The sequence below is a fragment of the Squalius cephalus genome (genome assembly GCF_949319135.1).
Source record: "Squalius cephalus genome assembly, chromosome: 3".
Taxonomy (NCBI): Eukaryota; Metazoa; Chordata; class Actinopteri; order Cypriniformes; family Leuciscidae; genus Squalius; species Squalius cephalus.
Genome location: NC_137124.1, coordinates 12,504,362 through 12,524,489, shown reverse-complemented (window position 1 = coordinate 12,524,489; position 20,128 = coordinate 12,504,362). Strand labels below are relative to the sequence as shown.

The 20,128-nt window shown below is 37.2% G+C and overlaps 1 protein-coding gene across 2 annotated transcripts in view; it reads left to right on the top strand.

Annotated features, from left to right (window-relative positions):
* prmt3 (protein arginine methyltransferase 3) overlaps positions 1 to 19,639 on the top strand; it is a 54,077-nt gene extending 34,438 nt beyond the window's left edge. Inside the window, exons 14-16 of one of the 2 annotated variants that reach the window (XM_079867816.1) lie at positions 8,855 to 8,905; positions 11,345 to 11,432; positions 19,199 to 19,639. In XM_079867816.1, coding sequence (XP_079723942.1) covers positions 8,855 to 8,905; positions 11,345 to 11,432; positions 19,199 to 19,308 — 249 coding nt within the window. In that variant the 3' untranslated portion in view covers positions 19,309 to 19,639. The remainder of the gene's footprint in view (positions 1 to 8,854; positions 8,906 to 11,344; positions 11,433 to 19,198) is intronic. The other variant, XM_079867815.1, reaches the window with a different exon arrangement.
* Positions 19,640 to 20,128: the final 489 nt, after the last annotated feature.

Sequence of the window (20,128 nt, the reverse complement as noted above, 5' to 3'; positions counted from 1 at the left end):
TGGTTATATCTCTAGTAATGAGTCTAGTAATGAATGTTTTATGAGCAGTGGATAAACATATTCATCCACACAGTCACACAGAGATGAAGCACAACCAAAACAATGTTTTGTTTTTTTAACCGCTTATTAAAGTTACATAGTGTACCTTTTAATAGCTATCCATTATGGCCATGTCTGTCAAGCTCCAAAAAGGCCATAAAACACCATTAAACTTCCATAAAAGTAGATTATATTACTTTAAATTGATCAAAAGTGACAGTTGAGACTTATAATGTTACAAAAATAATTTTTATTTCAAATAAATGCTTGATAATAATCAGAAATATTTCTTGCGCATCAAATTAGCATATTAAAATGATTTCTGGGGGATCATTGGGATCATTGGTGACTGAAGACTGGAGTAATGATGCTGAAAATCAGCTAAATTATGTTTAAAATATATCAAAATAGTTATTTTAAATTTCACAATATTACTGTTTTCACTGTATTTTTGTTCAAATAAAAGCAGCCTTAGTGAGAATAAAACACTTCTTTAAATCATTAAAACAATCTTACCAACCCCAAACTTTAAACAGTATTGTATAATCCAAATACTCTGCAGTCATATGTCAATAGTCATGGAAAACATCTTAATTGTACAATACAATTGTTCGATTAATCGAATACAATACAATTGTCTGCTTAATCGAACTGGTGCAATGTGTCTGGTGATGACACATGTGAAAGCCAATGTCGTTTGGCCTCAAAATAGTCATTTGGGTGATTTTTAGTAGTAGGTTAATAGTGTTTTTGCAGGGGATTTTGAACAGTTTTTCTAGGAAGCAGAGCAGCGTGAACATTCTTGAGAGTTTCTTCTTTTTTTCATATTTAGTTCAGAATGACTTAAAGGTGCGTAAATAATGTCATAACTTTCAGTTCTATGTGAACTCTTCCTTTCAAGACATCATGTTTGTTTGTTTTTCAACCGATATTGTTTGCTAGGTCACCGTTCATGTCAGGGTGTATTTTCTGGTGGTATGTTCTGGAGTATGTGTGTGTGTATCTGTCAGTGAAAAGTGAGATTTGGTGAGAGACGGAACAAAAAAAAAAAAGCAACTGAAATTTCAAGTGTAATTTTTCTTATGTCTCCCAGTTTTGTCCCAGCATTATTGTTCCTGCTTCTTTGTTATAGCTTTTATGGATTAATCAATACTATATTAGTATCTCCCTTCCCCTCTCAGAGTTAGTCTGGATTTAATGGAGTTTGTAAGCATCGTCTCGTTTTTCTGCTGTTCTCCAGTAATGGAAAAGCACATCCTGATTTCCTCCTCGTTTACAAAATTCTATTTTTAGATCAAAGGCAGGTTAAACCAATTTTCAAGTTTTACATATCCTTGAGTGTAATGAAAAAAATTCAGTTTATAGTCATAGATGGGATTCGGCACCCTGTTTTGCACTGCTTTGTCATGTAATTATGGAGGCACCCCAAAAACGGAGGGAAAATGCTGTCGTCCCCATGATTGAGTGCATGGACTTATTCTCCCGCCGACAGTCCATTCATCACATCAGGCTGCCTAACCTTGCATTAAATGAACAGCGCTACCCTGCGCTCTCGTGCTCGGCCGGCGGAAGACAAATAACGCTCGCTCTTACAGTTGCACTGGTCCTCGACTCGCGTTGTCCACAGGGACGACGCTCTCTCCTCTCTCTCAGTATCTCTCTTGCTTTCTCTTTTACCTCCCTCCAGAAAAAAAATGTGTCACTTCTAAATGTGTCAGATTCATTTTGACGCATTCAATATAAGCTCACATTTGAAAATTTTGCCCAAGTAATAGGGAAGAGTGGGGTAAGCTGTGCCACTTGTATACTGTACTTTAGTTCCCTTATTGGATTTAAAAAATATGATGGAGGTAAAACTAACTAACTGAAATAATTCTTGCAGTGGTTCTCAACCAGGGGCCGGGGCCAACTAGGGGGCCTCCCCAACCTTTCAAAGGGGCCTCAATATGACTTAAAATGATTTCAAATAAGCATGAAGATAAGCTAAAACAACTAAAAATCATGGTTTTATTTATATAGAAATAATATACATCTTTCTATGCAAAGCAGTTTCATATGATAGGATATTTCTATATATGTGGTCATGTGACAAAACGAATGCTCGGTTTGCTAGAATTACGCAGCTAACATTGAGGACCAACAGCTTTTATTTGAGATATAAAATGTTCATGGCACATCTTATGCACTGCAGTTGAAGCGCATCTCAAGATGGTTGTGCATAATGTTTGCATCAGTGGTGATTTGCCTTAAGGACACTCATGTTACATCAAGCTGTGACAAGAGCAATACTGGTAATGATCGTATACGGGGGGAAAATAAGTAGGGATAATGCTTGTTCTCTCTGTATTTGTAAAATGTCAGTGGAGACAAAGCAATGGTTATAGAAGCTATAAGAATTAGTAGACCTAATTAGCAAGTCCTAATGTGTTTAACTTGTAATTGGAATTTATGACAGGACTTTATATTGCTACAAAAAATATATATATTTCAAATAAATGCTGTTCTTTTGAACTTTCTATTTCTATTAAAATCATGCAATAAAATATATTACAGTTTCCACAAAAATATTAAGCAGCACAACTGTTTTCAACATTGATAATAATCAGAAATGTTTCTTGAGCAGCAAATCAGCATATTAGAATGATTTCTGAAGGATCATGTGACTCTGAAGACTGGAGTAATGATGCTGAAAATTCAGCTTTGCATCACAGGAATAAATTACATAAACTACAAAAATATATATATATTAGTACAGATACTTAAAAATTCAATAATATTTCACATTATTAGTGTTTTTACTGTATTTTTTAATCAAATAAATGCAGCCTTGGTGAGCATAAGAGACTTTTTTTCACATTTTGAACAATAGTGTAAAGGCCCATTCACACCAAAGACCACATTTTATATATATATATATATATATATATATATATATATATATATATTATATATATTATATATATATATATATATATATATATATATATATATAGTTCTAAATATAAAAGAATAGCAGTGTCCATACCAAAACTGTAATGATAACGGCACAGAGAAGCAATATCGTTGGAATCACGTTTTCTCCAGCTGATGAACGATAAAAACATTGAGAGCCAATCAGAATCGATTCTGTTTTAAAGAGCTTGAGCATTTAAAGTGGCAGACGGTAAAACTGCAATACGCACTTAGAATTAACAGATGTTGTCTGCCGGTGTGGACGCCATATTTATCGTTATAGTTATCTTTCATAGTTATCATGCATTTTGTTTGTGTTAAAAAGCGCAATGGCATCATGAAATGCGCCCGTCTTGCATTTTTTTATGGCTGACGTGACATTTCCAGTAAGTGAACATGGGGTGATGCTGACAGCGGGACAGCTCTAGATATGGTCAGATAGGGAGCTGAAACTCCTTGGGTAAAATCTGGTCAGTGGAGTTTCAGTATAGATGATTGGAAAGCTGTGTGGTATTTCACAAATGTTCACTTGGTCACACCACTTCCTTTGAACATACAAGTTTGTATGTACAAAAGAATTGTACACAAAACACTTTGAACATTTTGTTAGTTCTTGACCTCAGTCATAGTATTCGTATTTTAGCAAATGCCTTATTGCTCCCTGAATCAAATCAAGAATATTTTTCACTTTCTTATAAGAAAAAGGGCCACAAAACAATCATAAGACTGTTACTGTGCATGCTTGTTAGTTTATCAGCAGGGAAGTGTGAATACAAACAACTCTGCAATTCTTACTCTATTTTGTTCCCGTTGCTCTGGTGGGCACATTATGTCTTTTCATTTGCACGATAAAACATCCAAGCTTACTTGTTTTAACAGAACAGTGTGTACAGGGTGGTTTAAAATATCAATGAGTTTTGAGATTTTGGAGAAAAGATGCTTATACTTTTTGGAAAACTTTTTCACAATGGCTGTAAAATCAAGTTTTACCATGTCATTGCCATACCAAGTGGCATTTGTGATGTACAGTATCTTTTACATACTGTACTTGTTACAAAATCACACGTGGGGTGAATTCAGGTTGATTTGGGACACTTTTTTGCCATTGAAATGACTGGGAAAAAGGTGTCCCAATTAACCTGAATTCACCCCTACATGATAAATACAGTTGTTTTGCATTTTAATGTGCTCATTTATTAATATGTTGCATGAATGATTGTGTTTTACTCTGTAAGGGAGACTATTAATTACTCTAATATGAGGCTATTTTAACAGTGCTAGTTCCGGCACACAGTGTCAAACTAGAGCCATGATGGCAGTAGTGTACATACAGTACATAACACTGTAGATTTTACCAGGATGAAGGAAGCTATTGCATGTGCCCAAATGCCCACATGGCTAATCCAGCCCTGGATCTTACAGTACATTTTATAGTCTGGATGGTTTATTTCAAGTAAAATGTTATTCTTACATATTTGTAGATGTATAAGAAAATGTATCTGTTGACTAGAGCATACAGCACCATAACCATCATTTCAAATGTTAAACGGTCATGTCTTCCATTATCCCATTATAACTGTTTAATGGGAGGCTACATTTTTGCCACTTATTACCTGAATTTGTGAATTTATGAAGTCTATTTTATAATTACAGCTCATAATAATTAGTGCTATTTGTATTCATATTTGAGGGTTCTAGAACTAAAAGTGTTGCAATCATGCCCTATATATAGAAGAGAAGGATAAAAGGTTATAGTTGTTTCTGTTTTAACTAATGATACCACTTTTTCCAGCATTTCTGCCTCGGTCTGTACTCAAGTGTACTTTATGTAGGTGACTGTGAGTGTTTCTGCAGTAATGTCCTTCCCTTCTAATTAAACCCTGTGTATTCGCTTCCAGTGCGGCGTAACGTCGAACACTGTGGGAAAAGCAGAATAGCGGGAATGGGAATTTCGGTGGCATTGGTGTGTGTTGTGCACAGAATAAGGGGAGGGGGGTTGGAGAACTCGAGGTGGTCGAGTGTGACGCCTCGCACGCGTGAATAAACCCCATCAAAAGCGCATTAGCTCTCCCTCCTCCGCAGCTCGCCGCATAATTGTATCTGGCTGCACCACGCTCTGCTCCGACATGATAGCGCTGGAAAGGGCTTGATGATGAATTGCTCCCCGTTGGTGTTAGCGATGATGATAATTATTAATTTTCCCCGGACCTGTTCTCCAGGTAGTCGCTGAGCTGCGGCGTGCGCCTCCTCCTGGGCCGGGAAACAGCTCGCGCGCATCACTTATCTCCGACATTCCCCGGGTGTGAAGGCTGAACACTTTGATGAGAATAAAAAGACTCCGTTTCCACCATTTGTCCCCCTTTTCCCCACGCAACACAAGCTTTTGTGTCTGCTCTTGCTCCTTCACAGTGCGTTAACGGGGGTTTTATTTTGTTTTATTTCTGGCAGGGAGTTACTTGGCTCTGACCCCCGTGTTTTCAGTGCGCGTCCTCTTTTGTCGGGACCCAGTTTCTGTTGACATTTCTGGGCAATTTACGCTGACAATAAGGATGAACCCATTTATAGGAAAGTGGTTTGGAGATGCTGCGCTTTTTTTGTTTTAAATAACTGACTCTCAGATTTATGGAAAGTAAGAGGATGGCAATCACTAGGTGTATTATACCAATTATGATTAATTATAGAAATCATTTTGGGAAATGCTTGAATCTTTATATGTTAAACAATGCCAATGATATCTAAAATGTAACCATAAATAGATGAAATTATCCCTGCTGATAAATATAAATATAAGTGATTATAATCCTTAAAGTTGTGTATTTATTTATTTATTTATTTAAAAGGACAAACAACTTTACAGTATGTGTATATATATATATATATTTTTTTTTTTTTTTTTTTTTTTTTTTTTGATTGGGACACTTTTTCCTAGTCATCACAATGGCAAAAAGTGTCCCATTCAACCTGAATATATATACCTATATATATTCATTAATATGTTTTTATGCATTTAATACTGTTTAAAAAGGATAATAGTTTTTTTTGCCTATTGAAAAATAAGCCTATATGAAGGAATAATGGAGAACACAAGTCCTTTGTGGATGTGCTACTAAACCCTTGATTATGTTGCTGTGGCTTTGTCCTCTTAAAGCTGTTTTAACAGAAGAAAGAGGAGGATTAATAGATGGGAGGGAGAGGGACACACAGGCATTAAGCCAGAGCTCTATTTCTCCACACAAGGTCCCTGGGATACTTCAGGCAGAATGGCTCACATTATCACTGCAGTGTCCCCTGGGAGTTCACAGGGTGACTGCACTCTGTGTGTGTGTGTGTGTGTGTGTGTGTGTGTGTGTGTGTGTGTGTGTGTGTGTGTGTGTGTGTGTGTGTGTGTGTGTGTGTGTGTCCATCTGTGAGAAGGTGTATGCCGTTTCACAACTCTGCCTTTCATTCAGGGAAATCCTCTCTAAAATGGTAAAACTTCATGACTAAATAAACATTGTAGAAATATAAATGACTCATTCTGAGTGGATTTTGGTGGTTTGCTAATTGTATTTAAGAACGGTTGCATCCTGGGAAATATTATACTTGTAAACAGTGTGAGTCATCAAAAGAGAAAGTTATGACGCATGTCCCCAATCAATCATATTTATGAGCTGTTGTCAAAGTTCATCTCTGGCGTGGCAAATTACTCGCAAATCCACTCTTCCTAACAAATTCAATCAGCAATTAGCTTGATTTGGTAATTATTGCTCCATATAATGTCTGATAAATGTTCATTACAATCCATAATTGCACTGACCTGACTTTTTTTTTTTCTATCACCCTGAGTGATGTCTCTTGCTCTCAACTGTCATTTCCTATAAAAAGTGATTTGCTTGGATTTGAGAATTGTGTTAGATTTTTATAATGTGTTGCTGTTTCAGAGTGTGTTTACTGTCTACACGTTTAAGATTTACTAAAGCAGCCTGGGACAGAAAGTACATTTATAATTAACTTTCTTAATGAAGCAACCTTGAACAGGGTTTCTGCGAGTCTTAAAAAGTCTTAATTCACCCTTACAACAATGCATAAATGCATAAAGTCATGGCATTAAAATTTGCATGCATTGCAAAAAATGTATATCTTTCTTGGTACTCTTGGTTTTCCAATACAAATATCTAAACATCTTTACATCAAAATACATTTACTTGAGATACAAAAGTAAAATGTCTTGAAAAATGTTTATAAAATTAAGTGAGACATTTGTTCTTGTTTTAATCATAAACCCAGTTGATTTTGAACTGTTTCCCAGAAAACAAGACTTCATATTTATGTCTTTTAGCATTTCAAGTAAATGTATCTTGATTTAAGAATCTTGTTTGTAAAATGAATTAAAAAGTAATGGATATTAGATGGAAGTTATATTTTCAAATTCTGGAGTGTTTCTAATACAGCTCAGTGTTTCTCCCTAAACTTTTACATTGAAAGTGCAGTGTGTGATTTTTAGCGGCATCTAGTGGTGAGGTTGTGAAATGCAACCAACAGAAGTTACGGTGGCCGACAGGAAAAGATGTCGTCGTCTGAGACAGCAGAGAGTAGCCAGTTAAGCAATGAGGTTTCTTTACAAAGATAAATTAAGAAATTAAGTTGACTTTATTATTCAGTAAAAAGATATGTTATTGCGAATATTATTGTTACTTGTTCATCATTGTGTCAGTGTTTTATTCGCTGACTTCAGCTAGCTTCTTTCTTTGCACGAAGAACAACATAGTGACGAAACGCGCTCTGTAGTAGTTTGTCCGTTTAGGGCTACTGTAGAAACATGTCGGCGCAAAATGGCTATTTCAATGTAAGGGGACCCGAGGTGTATGTAGATAAAAATGGCTCATTCTAAGGTATAACGGTTCATTATACCCCACTGAAAACACAGTTATGCATATTATATTGCATTTCTGTCTACAAATCCTCCTAAATATTACACAATGCACGTTTAAAGAACATTGACATATTGTGTTCCCTTCAATTTATCCATTAAAATGCCTTTAGTTGGTCTTAAAAAGGTCTTAAATTTACCTTCATAAAACTTGTTAAAATAATGTACAATTTCACAAGTTATTTCAGCTCCTGTCCTGTAATGTATTTTGTAAATGTGCAAGTTGTGGGCAGACTTTTAAATGGCTATTTTGTTAATGTTATTGTATTTTTTAGCACAAGGGTGCCTTATTTTACAATACTACATTTAAAAAGAGTTAAGGCTGAAGATTCTCCCAATGTGGTTAGTTAAAGACTCAAAAAACCCATCTTATTTAACATTTAGTCACCTCAGCTTTTTTCTTCCCTCTCTTTTTAAACATCTTTTAGAGTTTTTTCCTTTTCCCTCTATTGTTGTCTTGCTTACCTCTCTCTTAATGCCCTGTTTTCTCTTTATCAGTGTATTCTCTCTCTCTTTCTCCTCTCATTGATTGTGCTCTTTGTGTGAGCGAGCAGACCCTCGTGTTGTCAGCTGCGTCAGGATTAAAAGCTATTAGTTCTGCATCATTGCCACTACAAGTATGCTCCTGAGATTGATAGAGTTGCTCCACTGTCATTGGGGGGCAGGTTGGGACAAAAAAGGGTAGTTTTTAATTCCATAATAATGTGTTATTTACATTGTGTGTGTATTTACATAGAAGACAAAAAATATGTCATAAGTAGTCTTTAATAAATAAAAAAAAAGTTTTTTTTTTTTTTTTTTTACATGGGAAGCTTTTCTACAACACTGCTTTTTTAATCACTTGTCAACATGCCTCCTTTTACCCTCATTTGCTAATTACTTCCTGCTGCCCAATACAAGTGTGAGCATTACCAGAATGTCATGTTCTAACCTCTCTCTCATATTTCATTCCAGGCCATCGTGGGCTATTTTGACATTTTCTTCGACAAGAGCTGTGGAAACAAGGTAAGCAATAGTGCTGTGCTGTTTAACAGCGAGCAATTGCGGTCACGCCTTGCCGTCTTTTAGGCCCGAGGCAATCGCAATGCAATCGCCAGCTTCTAATACCTAAATGCTGAAATAAGCATTTGCCTTCCTCCAGTGGCCAACTGGAACATGCAATGAAATAAGCTAAACCCATCAGCCACTGAGAGAACGATCGTGTGCTGGGTTCTGATAATGGGAGTTTAAGCAAGAGGATGTGGAGGGGGTCTAGTGTTCTTCTGTCCTGTTTTTGACATTTAAACGGCATCATCTGAGTTTCTGTTAATGATCTGGTGGATAACCACAACAATTATGTTTGCTCTGACCTGATTCAATTTATGTGAGTGTGTTTTCTGACCTGGGAAATTTAATTTTGCAAGTACCCTTTCGAAAGGTATACGTTTGTACCCAAAGAGTGCAAATTAGGACTTCAAAGGTGCATATCGGTACCAAAAGTGTACATATTAGTGCCTAAATGGTACATATTAGAACCCTTTCAAAGGGTACCTTCCTAGTGTACCATTTTTTCTGAGTATTTTTGACACCGTTAGTCCATCTAAATAAGGTCACAGTATTCAGCAAGGCCATCCCAACATGTGGCAGGGCCTAGTGTGAGTTAGAGGAAGCGGGAGTTCCCCCTCTGTCCTTTCACGATTGCCAACTAATGTGCACTACAAATTTTTTTCACTTAACTTTAAACTCCCATCTATCGGCCTGGATGCAACATCACACAAAAGCAAGCATTTTCGGTTAATGAGGCTTTTGTAAAAAAAAGCCCTAATCATATTTGTCACGCATTAATGGTTTAATTCTGTTACTGAGGCCCTGTTTACACCTGGTATTAAATTGCGTTTTGGTTGATCGGATCACAAGTGGACAACGCTAAATACAGGTGTAAACGGAGTCTAACATGTTTTGAGCTTGTCCACTTTTGACCACTTCCAGAGGTAGTTGAAAACACATTAGACCAGATTGATTTCGTATGTAAATGCTCATGTGATTGAATGTGTTTAAACAGCCACAAAAGACCGTCTACTCTCCGTCTACTGACCTAATGTGGGAACATTATGAGAAGCGCACTAGCCAGACGGGATTTAAACTTTGTCAACTGAAGACCTAAGTTTGGTTTCAAGACGAAAAATGTACCAAGCACAATGTTCTCTCACCATTCCTGATTTCTAACACACACTCACAGCGTTCGGCTGGTCTTGCGGCTGTCAGAGCAAAAACGAAAGCTGCTGCTTTCCGTATGTTTCTCTGTCATGTACGGTCGCATTCATATTTAAATTGCGTGTGCTTATTTTGTCCATTAGATTGAAAGATCTTAAAAAGCCTATTTATTTACCCACCCATAGACCCTCCCTCCATAGAAATCAGGACAGAAGTGGTTGAAAGTGCAAAAGAGACAGATCAAACATAAGGTGTAAACAGGAATGTGTCTCCCTCGTCTACTTGTGATCCAACGCTATCTCACAACCAATTTGTACGAGTGAGTAAAATGTGGCTGATTCGGACGATTTCGAACGACCTCACTCTTATGAATTCGTACGATTTGTCTAAACACAAGTGACGGTTAGGTTTAGGGGCGGGGTCAGGGGTAGGTAATTCGTACAAATTCATACGAATTGGGCAACTCGTAAAATATGTACGATTTAGCAAAAATCGTGCAAATTAGTACGAGTGAGGTCTTATGAATTAGCTACCTCGTAAAATTGCTGTGAGATCGGGTTTTGTGATCCGATCGACCAAAACTCATCGTAATAAAAAGGGCCTGAGATGAAGTGAGTATTATTTGGCAATGTGATCTCATTGACCCACTTTTTGCCACCTCTTTAACTCATTCCATAACTGATGAAATTTACAGATATTGAACAGACCTGAATCAACAATGAACTGATTTCACCTGAATAATAACTGTTTACTATTGTCTTTTTAGAGGTGCTTTACAGCAGTATTTAAGTCTTCTTGCATCATTTAATCATTATTTTCCTTTTATCACTGTAAAGCTGCTTTCAAACAATCTCTATTGTATAAAGCGCTATATAAATAAAGGTGACTTGACTTAACTTATGTAGAGTAAAACAGCCTTTTTCTCTGCCGGTCATATGACTGGAATCTCATGTAAGTGTACATCATTTTAAACAATTTTATTTGTTCTTTTAGGTGAAAAACTTTTTTAATGTTTAAAAAACCTAAATATTTATTTACTTATTTGTATTTGTAAATATTTGTTTGCATTATTCCTCTTTTCCTGGTGAAGGTTGACAACAGAACTGAGTATTTCCACTTATTCACTTATTTATTTATTTACAAGACAAGTGACTGATATGAAAGAAAAGTGACTGATGAAAAGCAGAACAAGAGCTTTTTCCTTCTGTTAACACAAACTGGTTTTTAATGCAGCTTTGTTTTGAATCTTAGGTCATGTTCTCCACTGCTCCAGACTGCACTAAGACTCACTGGAAGCAGACAGTGTTCTTACTGGAAAGCCCTATCCCTACCAAAATCGGTTTGTACCCTGTTCACAAATACTTCTTACTTGCTTTAGTTGTCTCCACATCAGTGTTTGCATGTAGTGGTGTCTGTGTTCAAACTGTGATGAGATCTGGCGAGTACATGTGCAGTCATCACCTTTTTTTAGAAGACACAAAAAATGTGTCACAGGGAGGTGTATCTTATCTTTCTTTAGCCTGACAGTTGATTCTTAGACGGTGACACAGGTTATCCGTCAGTCATTGAGAGATAGACACATGATTGAGCAGTTCTAGGGCCAGTCCACATAAACCATGCAGTTTGTTCTTGCTGTTCATAAATATCTATGATGATATATATATATATATATATATATTGTGTCTGGAGAATCATTCCTATAGGATTTCAAGATGAAACAACGCATCAGGTTTGTAGACAGATTTATTTAGGTGCACTATTATTATTTAGGGGCCCAAAGGAATTTTGCCATTTAACACATTTTTAAATTGGCTTACTTATATAATACATACATGCATACATACATACACACACTGATGACCCAAAACAATATAACCAGTCACAGGTGAAGGGAATATCGATGATCATCTCCTAACAAGGCCACATATTATGGTCTGGTTATATGTGATGGTAAGCAAACAATCAGTTCTCATAATCGACATGTTGGATGCAGGAGAAATGTGCAGGAATAAAGATCTGAGCGACAAAATCTGTTATGGAAAGGCAAATGGGTCAGAGTATCTCTGAAAAGACAAGGCTTGTGGGTTGCTCTCGGTCAGCAGTGGTGAGAATTTACCAACAGTGATCCGAGGAGAGACAAACCACAAACCGGCGACAGGGTGTTGGGCGCCCAAGGCTCATCGATGCACGAGAGCAACGAACGCTATCCCGTCTGGATTGAGCCAACAGAAGGTCTACTGTGTACTCACACACAATTTTAATGATGGTTATTTGGAGGAATGTGTCACAACATACAGTGCATCACACTCTGATGTGTATGGGGCTGCGTGGCCACAGACCAGTCAGAGTGCCTATGATGACCCCTGTCCACCATCAAAACTGCCTACAATGGGCACATGAGCATTGTAACTGGACCTTGGAGCAGTGGATCTGATTAGTCCCATTTTCTTTTACATCTAACGTCTTGGTGCCAGAGATCACAGGACACAATCAGGGCAGGTGGTTGTAATATTTTGGCTAATCAGTGTAATTATGTGTGTGTGTGTGTGTGTGTAATTGACACGAATCAGTAAATTTAAGCAAAATATATATAAACTGTAATAAAAAGAAGCAATACATTTTAGTAATACATTTACTAGCAACAATTAAAGCATAAACATTGAACAATTCAAATAAAAAACTATTTAAAAATATTTATTAGAGCAAAATGAATAAGAAAAAACAAAATATATAGAAAATCATATGTATACATATAGCTCTGGGGAAAATGAAGAGATTTTTCCTAAATCAGCATCTCTACATGTATGGCAGCCATTCCATTCCTGTGTTTGTTGAATTCCAACACAGGCACACCTCCTTCTGCTTAATGAAGAACTGAGTAGGTGATCACCTGAACCAAATCTCATTTAACAAGGAAAAGTATAAAAACCACTGTGGTCATCACTATCCTCTTGCAATAGGACCAGCTGGACTATTGAACATGCCAAAAGAGTTGAAAAGAAGTTTTGAGTGAGGAAAAGAAGGTTTCAATTCTGGATTTACTGGCAGAGGGATACAGTGAGTGTCAGGTTGCTTCCATCTTTAAAATTTCAAAGACAGCGGTTCATAAGAACAAGGTCAAGCTACAGACACTGGCCGCACCAAAGCTACAGACCGGCAGAGGGCGAAAACGACTCTCCACTGACCGGGATGACCGCCAACTCATTCGAATGCCACTCAACAACCGTAGGATGACATTAAGTGACCTACAAAAGAATGGCAAACGGCAGCTGGGTGAAGTGCACGGCGAGGATGGTTCACCGGCTCCTAGGGGCTCCTAGGGGCAGGGATGAAGTCGTGCAATACTAGAAAAAAAGCCCTTCATCAATGAAAAGAGCCAGGCTGAGGTTTATCTTTCATCTTTGTGAAGGGCGCATGAATCAAGCCACGCACAAGGTTGTCCTGGAGGAAAACTTGCTTCCTTCTGCTCTGACAGTGTTCCCCAACTCTGAGGATTGGTTTAGCCAGCAGGACAATGCACCATACCACACAGCCAGGTCAATCAAGGTGTGGATGGAGGACCACCAGCACAAGACCCTGTCATGGCCAGCTCAATCTCCAGACCTGAACCCCATTGAAAACCTCTGGAATGTGATCAAGAGGAAAATTAATGGTCACAAGCCATAAAACATAGCCAAGCTACTTTTTTTGTGCCAGGAGTAAGTCACCCAACAGCTATGTGAAAGACTAGTGGAGAGCTTACCAAGACCCATGAAAGCTGTGATTGAAAATCACGGTTATTCCACCAAATATTGATCTCTGAAGTCTTCATAAGTTAAAACATTAATATTGTGTTGTTTAAAAACAAATATGACATTGTTTTATGTATGCATGTTTATGTATGTTGTTTACATACATATATACTGTATACACACACACACACTCTCTCTTTCTCTTCATATAAATCAGCAAAATAGGCAATATATAATCAAAATGTAATAAAAAAGAATTGTGAATGGAAAGTGGACTTGAGCACTGGTCGCTAATTTTACAACCAGGAACAGTGTGAATGCAAAGGCATTTGGGCTAGTTTAAAAGAGGACTCAAGTGTGAAAAAAAAAAACTAAAAGCACCATTGATCTCAGCCAGAAAGTGATTCATTTATATTTACTTTTCCTTTTTATTTATTTTCATTTTAATATAATATTTATTTGTCTTTTTATTATTTATTTTATTAGCGATCACAGAATTGCATGCGTAATCTATTCTCTACTGTTTATAGGAAGAAAATAATGGGAGGAAAACTATTAAAAAAATGCGAGAGGGAAGTAAATCAGAACCTATATGTCTTAAAAGGCATATTCCCTCATGTTTAGGTATTAAAGCAATGCAGCATCTACACCTAGATCAAGGCTCCGTATGTCCGTAGATGGCGAGACAGTGTCCTGGCCGTGCTAACAGATGAAGTGTGTCTTATCATAATGGGAATTGGAGAAATGTCATCTGATGCGCAGATGAATGAAGGTGCTTTAGCCAGTTTCTCTGATACAGCACACATTATAAATGACTGTGGCCTAACTGTAGCTGTCCACAGGCATTACCACAAACAGTCCCTGCAGGAGCCGTTCAATGATAAGAGTGCCGTCCACTTGAAGGCCTGCTAACGCTACTTCTGCATTGCTGATATCAGCATCAGATTAGAATCAGAAGGCACATTGGCCATATTTTATGGCATATTTGAACATTTTGCTGTTGCTCCAAAAAATGCTTAATCTATAAGCAGGGTCCCTCACACTGGTGATTTATAGTGACTAACCTTATTTATAGTTTATCTTTTACTTGCATGCCCACTCACCTAGCTTGAACGTTCTTTTGCCTCTGGATTAGCACCAAATGACTTTAGAGTATCTTCTGTTGTCAAGACTGTATGTGCAAATGCATATGAATGAAAATATGTGGGGAAAAGTAGTTTGAGAGAAACAAGTATGAGGGAAACAACCATTGTAATACTATAGTATAATTTGGAGTACCTTGTAAAATTATATATAATTGCTTTTGATTAAATGGTATATTGTAACAATTCAGTACCATGGTACATTCGAGGTCAATAAGATTTTTCTTAGGTTGATTAAAATAAAGACATTTAGATTCTTACAAAATCTATTTCAATTAAATCCTGTTCTTGTGAAATTTCGGTTTATCAAAGAATCGTGAAAAAATTATCTTGAATATTAAGCAGTGCAAATATTTTTGGTTACACTTTATCTCAAATAAGTACTGAGTAATTAATCACATGTACTTACTATTTAGTTACGGTTAGGGTTTGGTTTAGGATAGTCACTTGCAATTATGCATAGTTTACTGTTGTTATTATTTTAGTAAAAGTATCGTAATCACAATAAAATAAAGTGTTACCCTGTTTTCTACATTGAGAATAAGAAATGTTTCAAATTGGCATATTAGTTCAAGATCATAAACATGATGGTTCATGATTTCTAAAAGATCATGTGACACTGAAGACTGGAGTAATGATGCTGAAAATTCAGCTTTGCAGCATAGGAATAAATTACACTTTAAAATATGTATGAATAAAAAAAAGTTATTTTTAATTGTAATAATATTTCATAATATTACAGTTTTGAGCCGAAGAGACCTCTTTCAAAAACCTGAAAAAAATCCTACTGACCCCAAATGTATGAACAGTAGTGTGTATACCTGTGTATTATTATTATCATCTGATACCTTAACTGTGCTTTCTTGGTGATGGCTGCTCATCCACAAAAATAGGAACGTTTAGAAATAATGTTAAGAATTATATTTGACATTCTTCACACTTACCTTAATGCATAATTTATAACTTTTTGTAAATTTAAATTGGATTTCTTTCCTAAACAAAAACAGTAATGTGTTTTGTGTAATATATCACCAAGCTGTCATTTGCATGAAAGAAAATCCCTGTCAGCTCACACTCAGGTTGCCTTGGACTCTTTTCCTGTTTGTGTTAGTTTAGTAATTACTTTTCAGAGGTGTGATGAGAGGGGAGGTAGAGGATTCAACGGAAATGCAAAACGCCCTCTGAAACGCCCTCAGTTGGTGCAACATCAATTAAAGCAGCCTTCATTTGTCATGACTTGGTTGGTTTTGTCGATCATTGAAAGGAAAAGATGAGAACGTTTCCTTAAAAAGCTTCATTTGTCATGCGTGACCAACCTTTGAGCTTCAATAAAAGAGGTCACCCTCATTGTACGTCACGTCTGCTCTCCAGACAAGGTGTTCTGAAGCCGATATATTGGTAATGGACTTTAAGAACAAGGCTGCTTATTGAATCAACCATATAATGATTTGCGTAGTACTTTAAACTCTCAGGAAGTGCAGTCTATTTGCAGTCTGAAAAGGTCCTTGAGGTGTCAGAGCAAGGTTCCTTTAGGGGGAGGTGCGATTATTTGATAGACGGGGGCGTTGTAGAGGGCCGGTGATTCCGAAGGCCTGTTTTATGCATCTCCTTTACAGGAGCTTCAGATTTACGAGGTTATGCGCTGTAGAGTGCGAGTGAGAGAGGGAGAAGTTTTACAATGCAGCTTTTGTATCTAGTGCTGCAGTGTTTGGGAAGACTTTTTCGTGATAACTGTGATGGTGATTGAACATTAGATACTTTATCAAAAATAATCTGTCCCCCCTGTAGTCAATAATTTTATCCCTTAAAACTCAGCTTTGATCACAAAATGACATATTTAAGTGTTTTCTTCCTAAGGCAGTGCCTTAAAATAGCTTGAATGTAACTCTACACCCTTGCCTCATTTAGTAAACGCGGTTCTATGAATATGCTAATTAGCCCCGCCTCCACTCCACTTAACTCACACCAGCTCAGAGATCCACTCGTTGACGTGATTGGTTACAAGGTAGTTTGTGATTGACAAACTCACTCACTCACTCCACTCACTCACACCAGCTCAGAGATCCACTCGTTGATGATCACTCGTTGACGTGATTGGTCACAAGGTAGTTTGTGACGTCAGAAACACCAGCGATTTCAAACCGTGTTTTTGAGACTGTCTTTGGTTCACTGCAGTTTTAAGAAGAAAATACTGAGCAATGGTGCTGACTTATGAATTTAAACATGGTTTGTCTTAAAGCATATTTAAAACACCACATAGTCATATACACAATATTAAAACCTTAATTTTCACAGTTTGCCTGTTATAGAGCAAATAAACAAAACAAATTGGCAACAGGTATACGAATCGGCTGATTTGCTTGTAAAAAAAATCGTAATCGGCCATGAATATGATAGGTGCATCACTATTTACTCCAAATCCAAATCAGTTCAAAAACTATGACTTTCTTTCTTCTGCAGAACACAGATATTAAAATTAAAATGTTTGTTTGTTTTTTATGCAGTGAAAGTCAATAATGTCCAGTGTTGTTTTGTACTGAGCCTTTAAAGGGGCATTGTGATGGGAAAATATGATATTAGTGGAAAATTGATTGGTCACTGCTTTTGCGTTCTCTAGAAAATGTTTCGATTTTTCCCTGAGAAACTTTGCGCGTTCCCAATTTGAGCTCTTTGCGAGCGAACGTAAAGTTTCTCGGGGAACGCAAACGTTTTTCAGAGGGAATGCAAAAGCATTGGCAAATCATCTCTTTTTTTTCTTCTTCACCAAGTCCCTTTAGGGGCTCTGTAGTTTTGGAAAAGAGACCTTTTTTATCATTTTTTGATGAACTATCCCTTTAAATGAATGTTTGCTTGGACTATGATTCTGGTTCTGTATCATTGATCAGCAGTCACGTTTCTTCGAGAAATGCATCAAGATGTCTTACGCTGTCTCGTCCGTTTCTCGTTTCAGCCTCCGTCACCCTTGGTCGCATTGGCATGTTTAATGCAAATGGCACTGTGATGTATGACGGCTCTAGAAGCAGCCTTGTCTTCTTTATTTAATTAACGTGCACCAACCGCTTCCTTTTCACACTTGCCAATCTTTTTTCTCGCCTCTGTAGTCTCAAAATAAAATCTCGCAGTAACTACATCCCAAACCGCTTTACTCTGAGATTTTTCCAGGAATTGCAGGGTCAAGTAATTTCACTCTCTGTGTTCTCTCGACAGACCTCTGTGTATCAAAGCCCATTGGTAGCAACTGGGATAGTGTTTGTTATAAAGCGCAGACACACACCAGTTTGATCACGCTTTTTCATTTTCTGCAGGGCACTGAAGTTTAATAGATCTTTCTATCATTTGTACTCATACTGGTCAAGAGAAAACCCGCCGTGCGTGCTTTTTACTTTTGGTAGGCAATATGTGATCTGTCAAGTCTTTCACTGCACAGTTGATTTTAATTAAACGAGTTCTTACCAGATCATTTACTTTACAAATGAAATGTAGGCTTCAGCTTTTTATTTGTGCTTATGAACAAACCATATGATGAGTGCATGAATGTACTTTTTTTTTAGCTTACAGCAAAGAATAACATTTTTTTTTTTTTAAGGCTCTTCTAATGGGATCATTTGACAGTAAAACGTGCAACAAAACCAGTGTGACAGTTGCAGCGCGCTGTGACGGTCACATCTGACTTCTCCCCATCTTCTCGTTTCAAAATGCTGCAGTCAGCATTTTTCTTTATCTCATGTAACCTGCAGCAAAGAAAAAAAATGGCTGGGAGTGGAGGGCTTGTTTGCCAAATGGGTAAACATTCATTTACGTCTGGCAGTGAAACGTGAAGTTAATCAAAGTGATTATCTGGTGTAATCATCGTCCTTGTCTTCAGGCCGTCCCGATAAAGCCTGTATTCTTACTGCAGTCGTACTGTAGTCGAGCAGCTTTCTCTGCCATCTGGAGCCAAACGGCACATCATCGTCTCGATTCTCTCCCGGCTTCTTTTAATCACCTCTTTCTCTTCTCAGCTATTGCAATTGTCTTCAATGTGAGTCAGTAGGTATTCCCACTTTTGGCATTACACAGCACAGAGTTTTGACAGGAAAGTGTTAGTTGGGGCTGAGTTTTGGTTATAAAAAAAATGAACATTTCCTCTTGCATGTTAATGCATTCTAGGAACGCTCAAATATTTTACATTTTAAACTGGTGTGAAGGCATTGATTCTGGTCAAATCCTGTTTTTCTTCTCTCTCTGTGCAGGAGAAGAGCTTCCAGGTCAAATCACAGTGCATAAGAACAGAAAGGACCCCAGAGCGCTGTTGATCACACTTGAAGTCGCCGGCCGGAAGCAAACCTACAGCGTCCAGTGAAGAAAACGCATACTTTGAGCAAGGCATTGTTTAATAACAAACATTCTATTAAAAAGTGTCTTTTTCTACCAAACGTCACTCATTTATGGGTTTGATATATAGCTTAAGTTGTCATTTTTCCCAAGTTGTTTTCTCTGTGACAAAAAACAGGGCCAGATACTGAGTCAACAACTTGGGCCTCCAATGAAACTCAGGCATTTGATACAAAGCAGTGGAAGAAAAGCATTTCCTGTTTGTGTGAATAAACAAGTATAAGCTTCAATGTAATGTAAGTGGTCAATTTTCTATGGTTTTTATACGGTTTACCATAAAGTTTCACTTAAGTTCCAGGAGTCCTTTTTACTACGGTTGAAACGCAGTATTGATGGGTTATTTCAACAAGCCATTTTTTCCCCCCGAACGGTTCATTTTAAAGAACCGTTTCTAAAAACGATTCTGCTTTTTTTCTTCGTCATTGTACAGTGAAGTCATTTGTACGCATGTCTAAAAACTGAAATACCTAGCATTCACTTAACAATAGCAGACGTGAAGCAGGCCGATATTGTTGGAGATTGGTTGTTGTTATATAGTGTTGTCATATAGTGGTGCAGGGATGATGTCAGAACCAGGAAGCCTAATTCGCCGCTGGTTCCTTCGAGATTTTCCTATTGGGGTTTTTGCGATTTATGTGTACAAAAATAAAGCATGTAGTTAACATAACTTGACTATACTTTGTTCTACAACGTAAATTACACACATGTAGTGAAACAAATTTTGAAGCAGTTTTGTTCATTTTTGAAAACATACGTTTTTAATAAGTAACTAGAGAAGACAGCTTGGG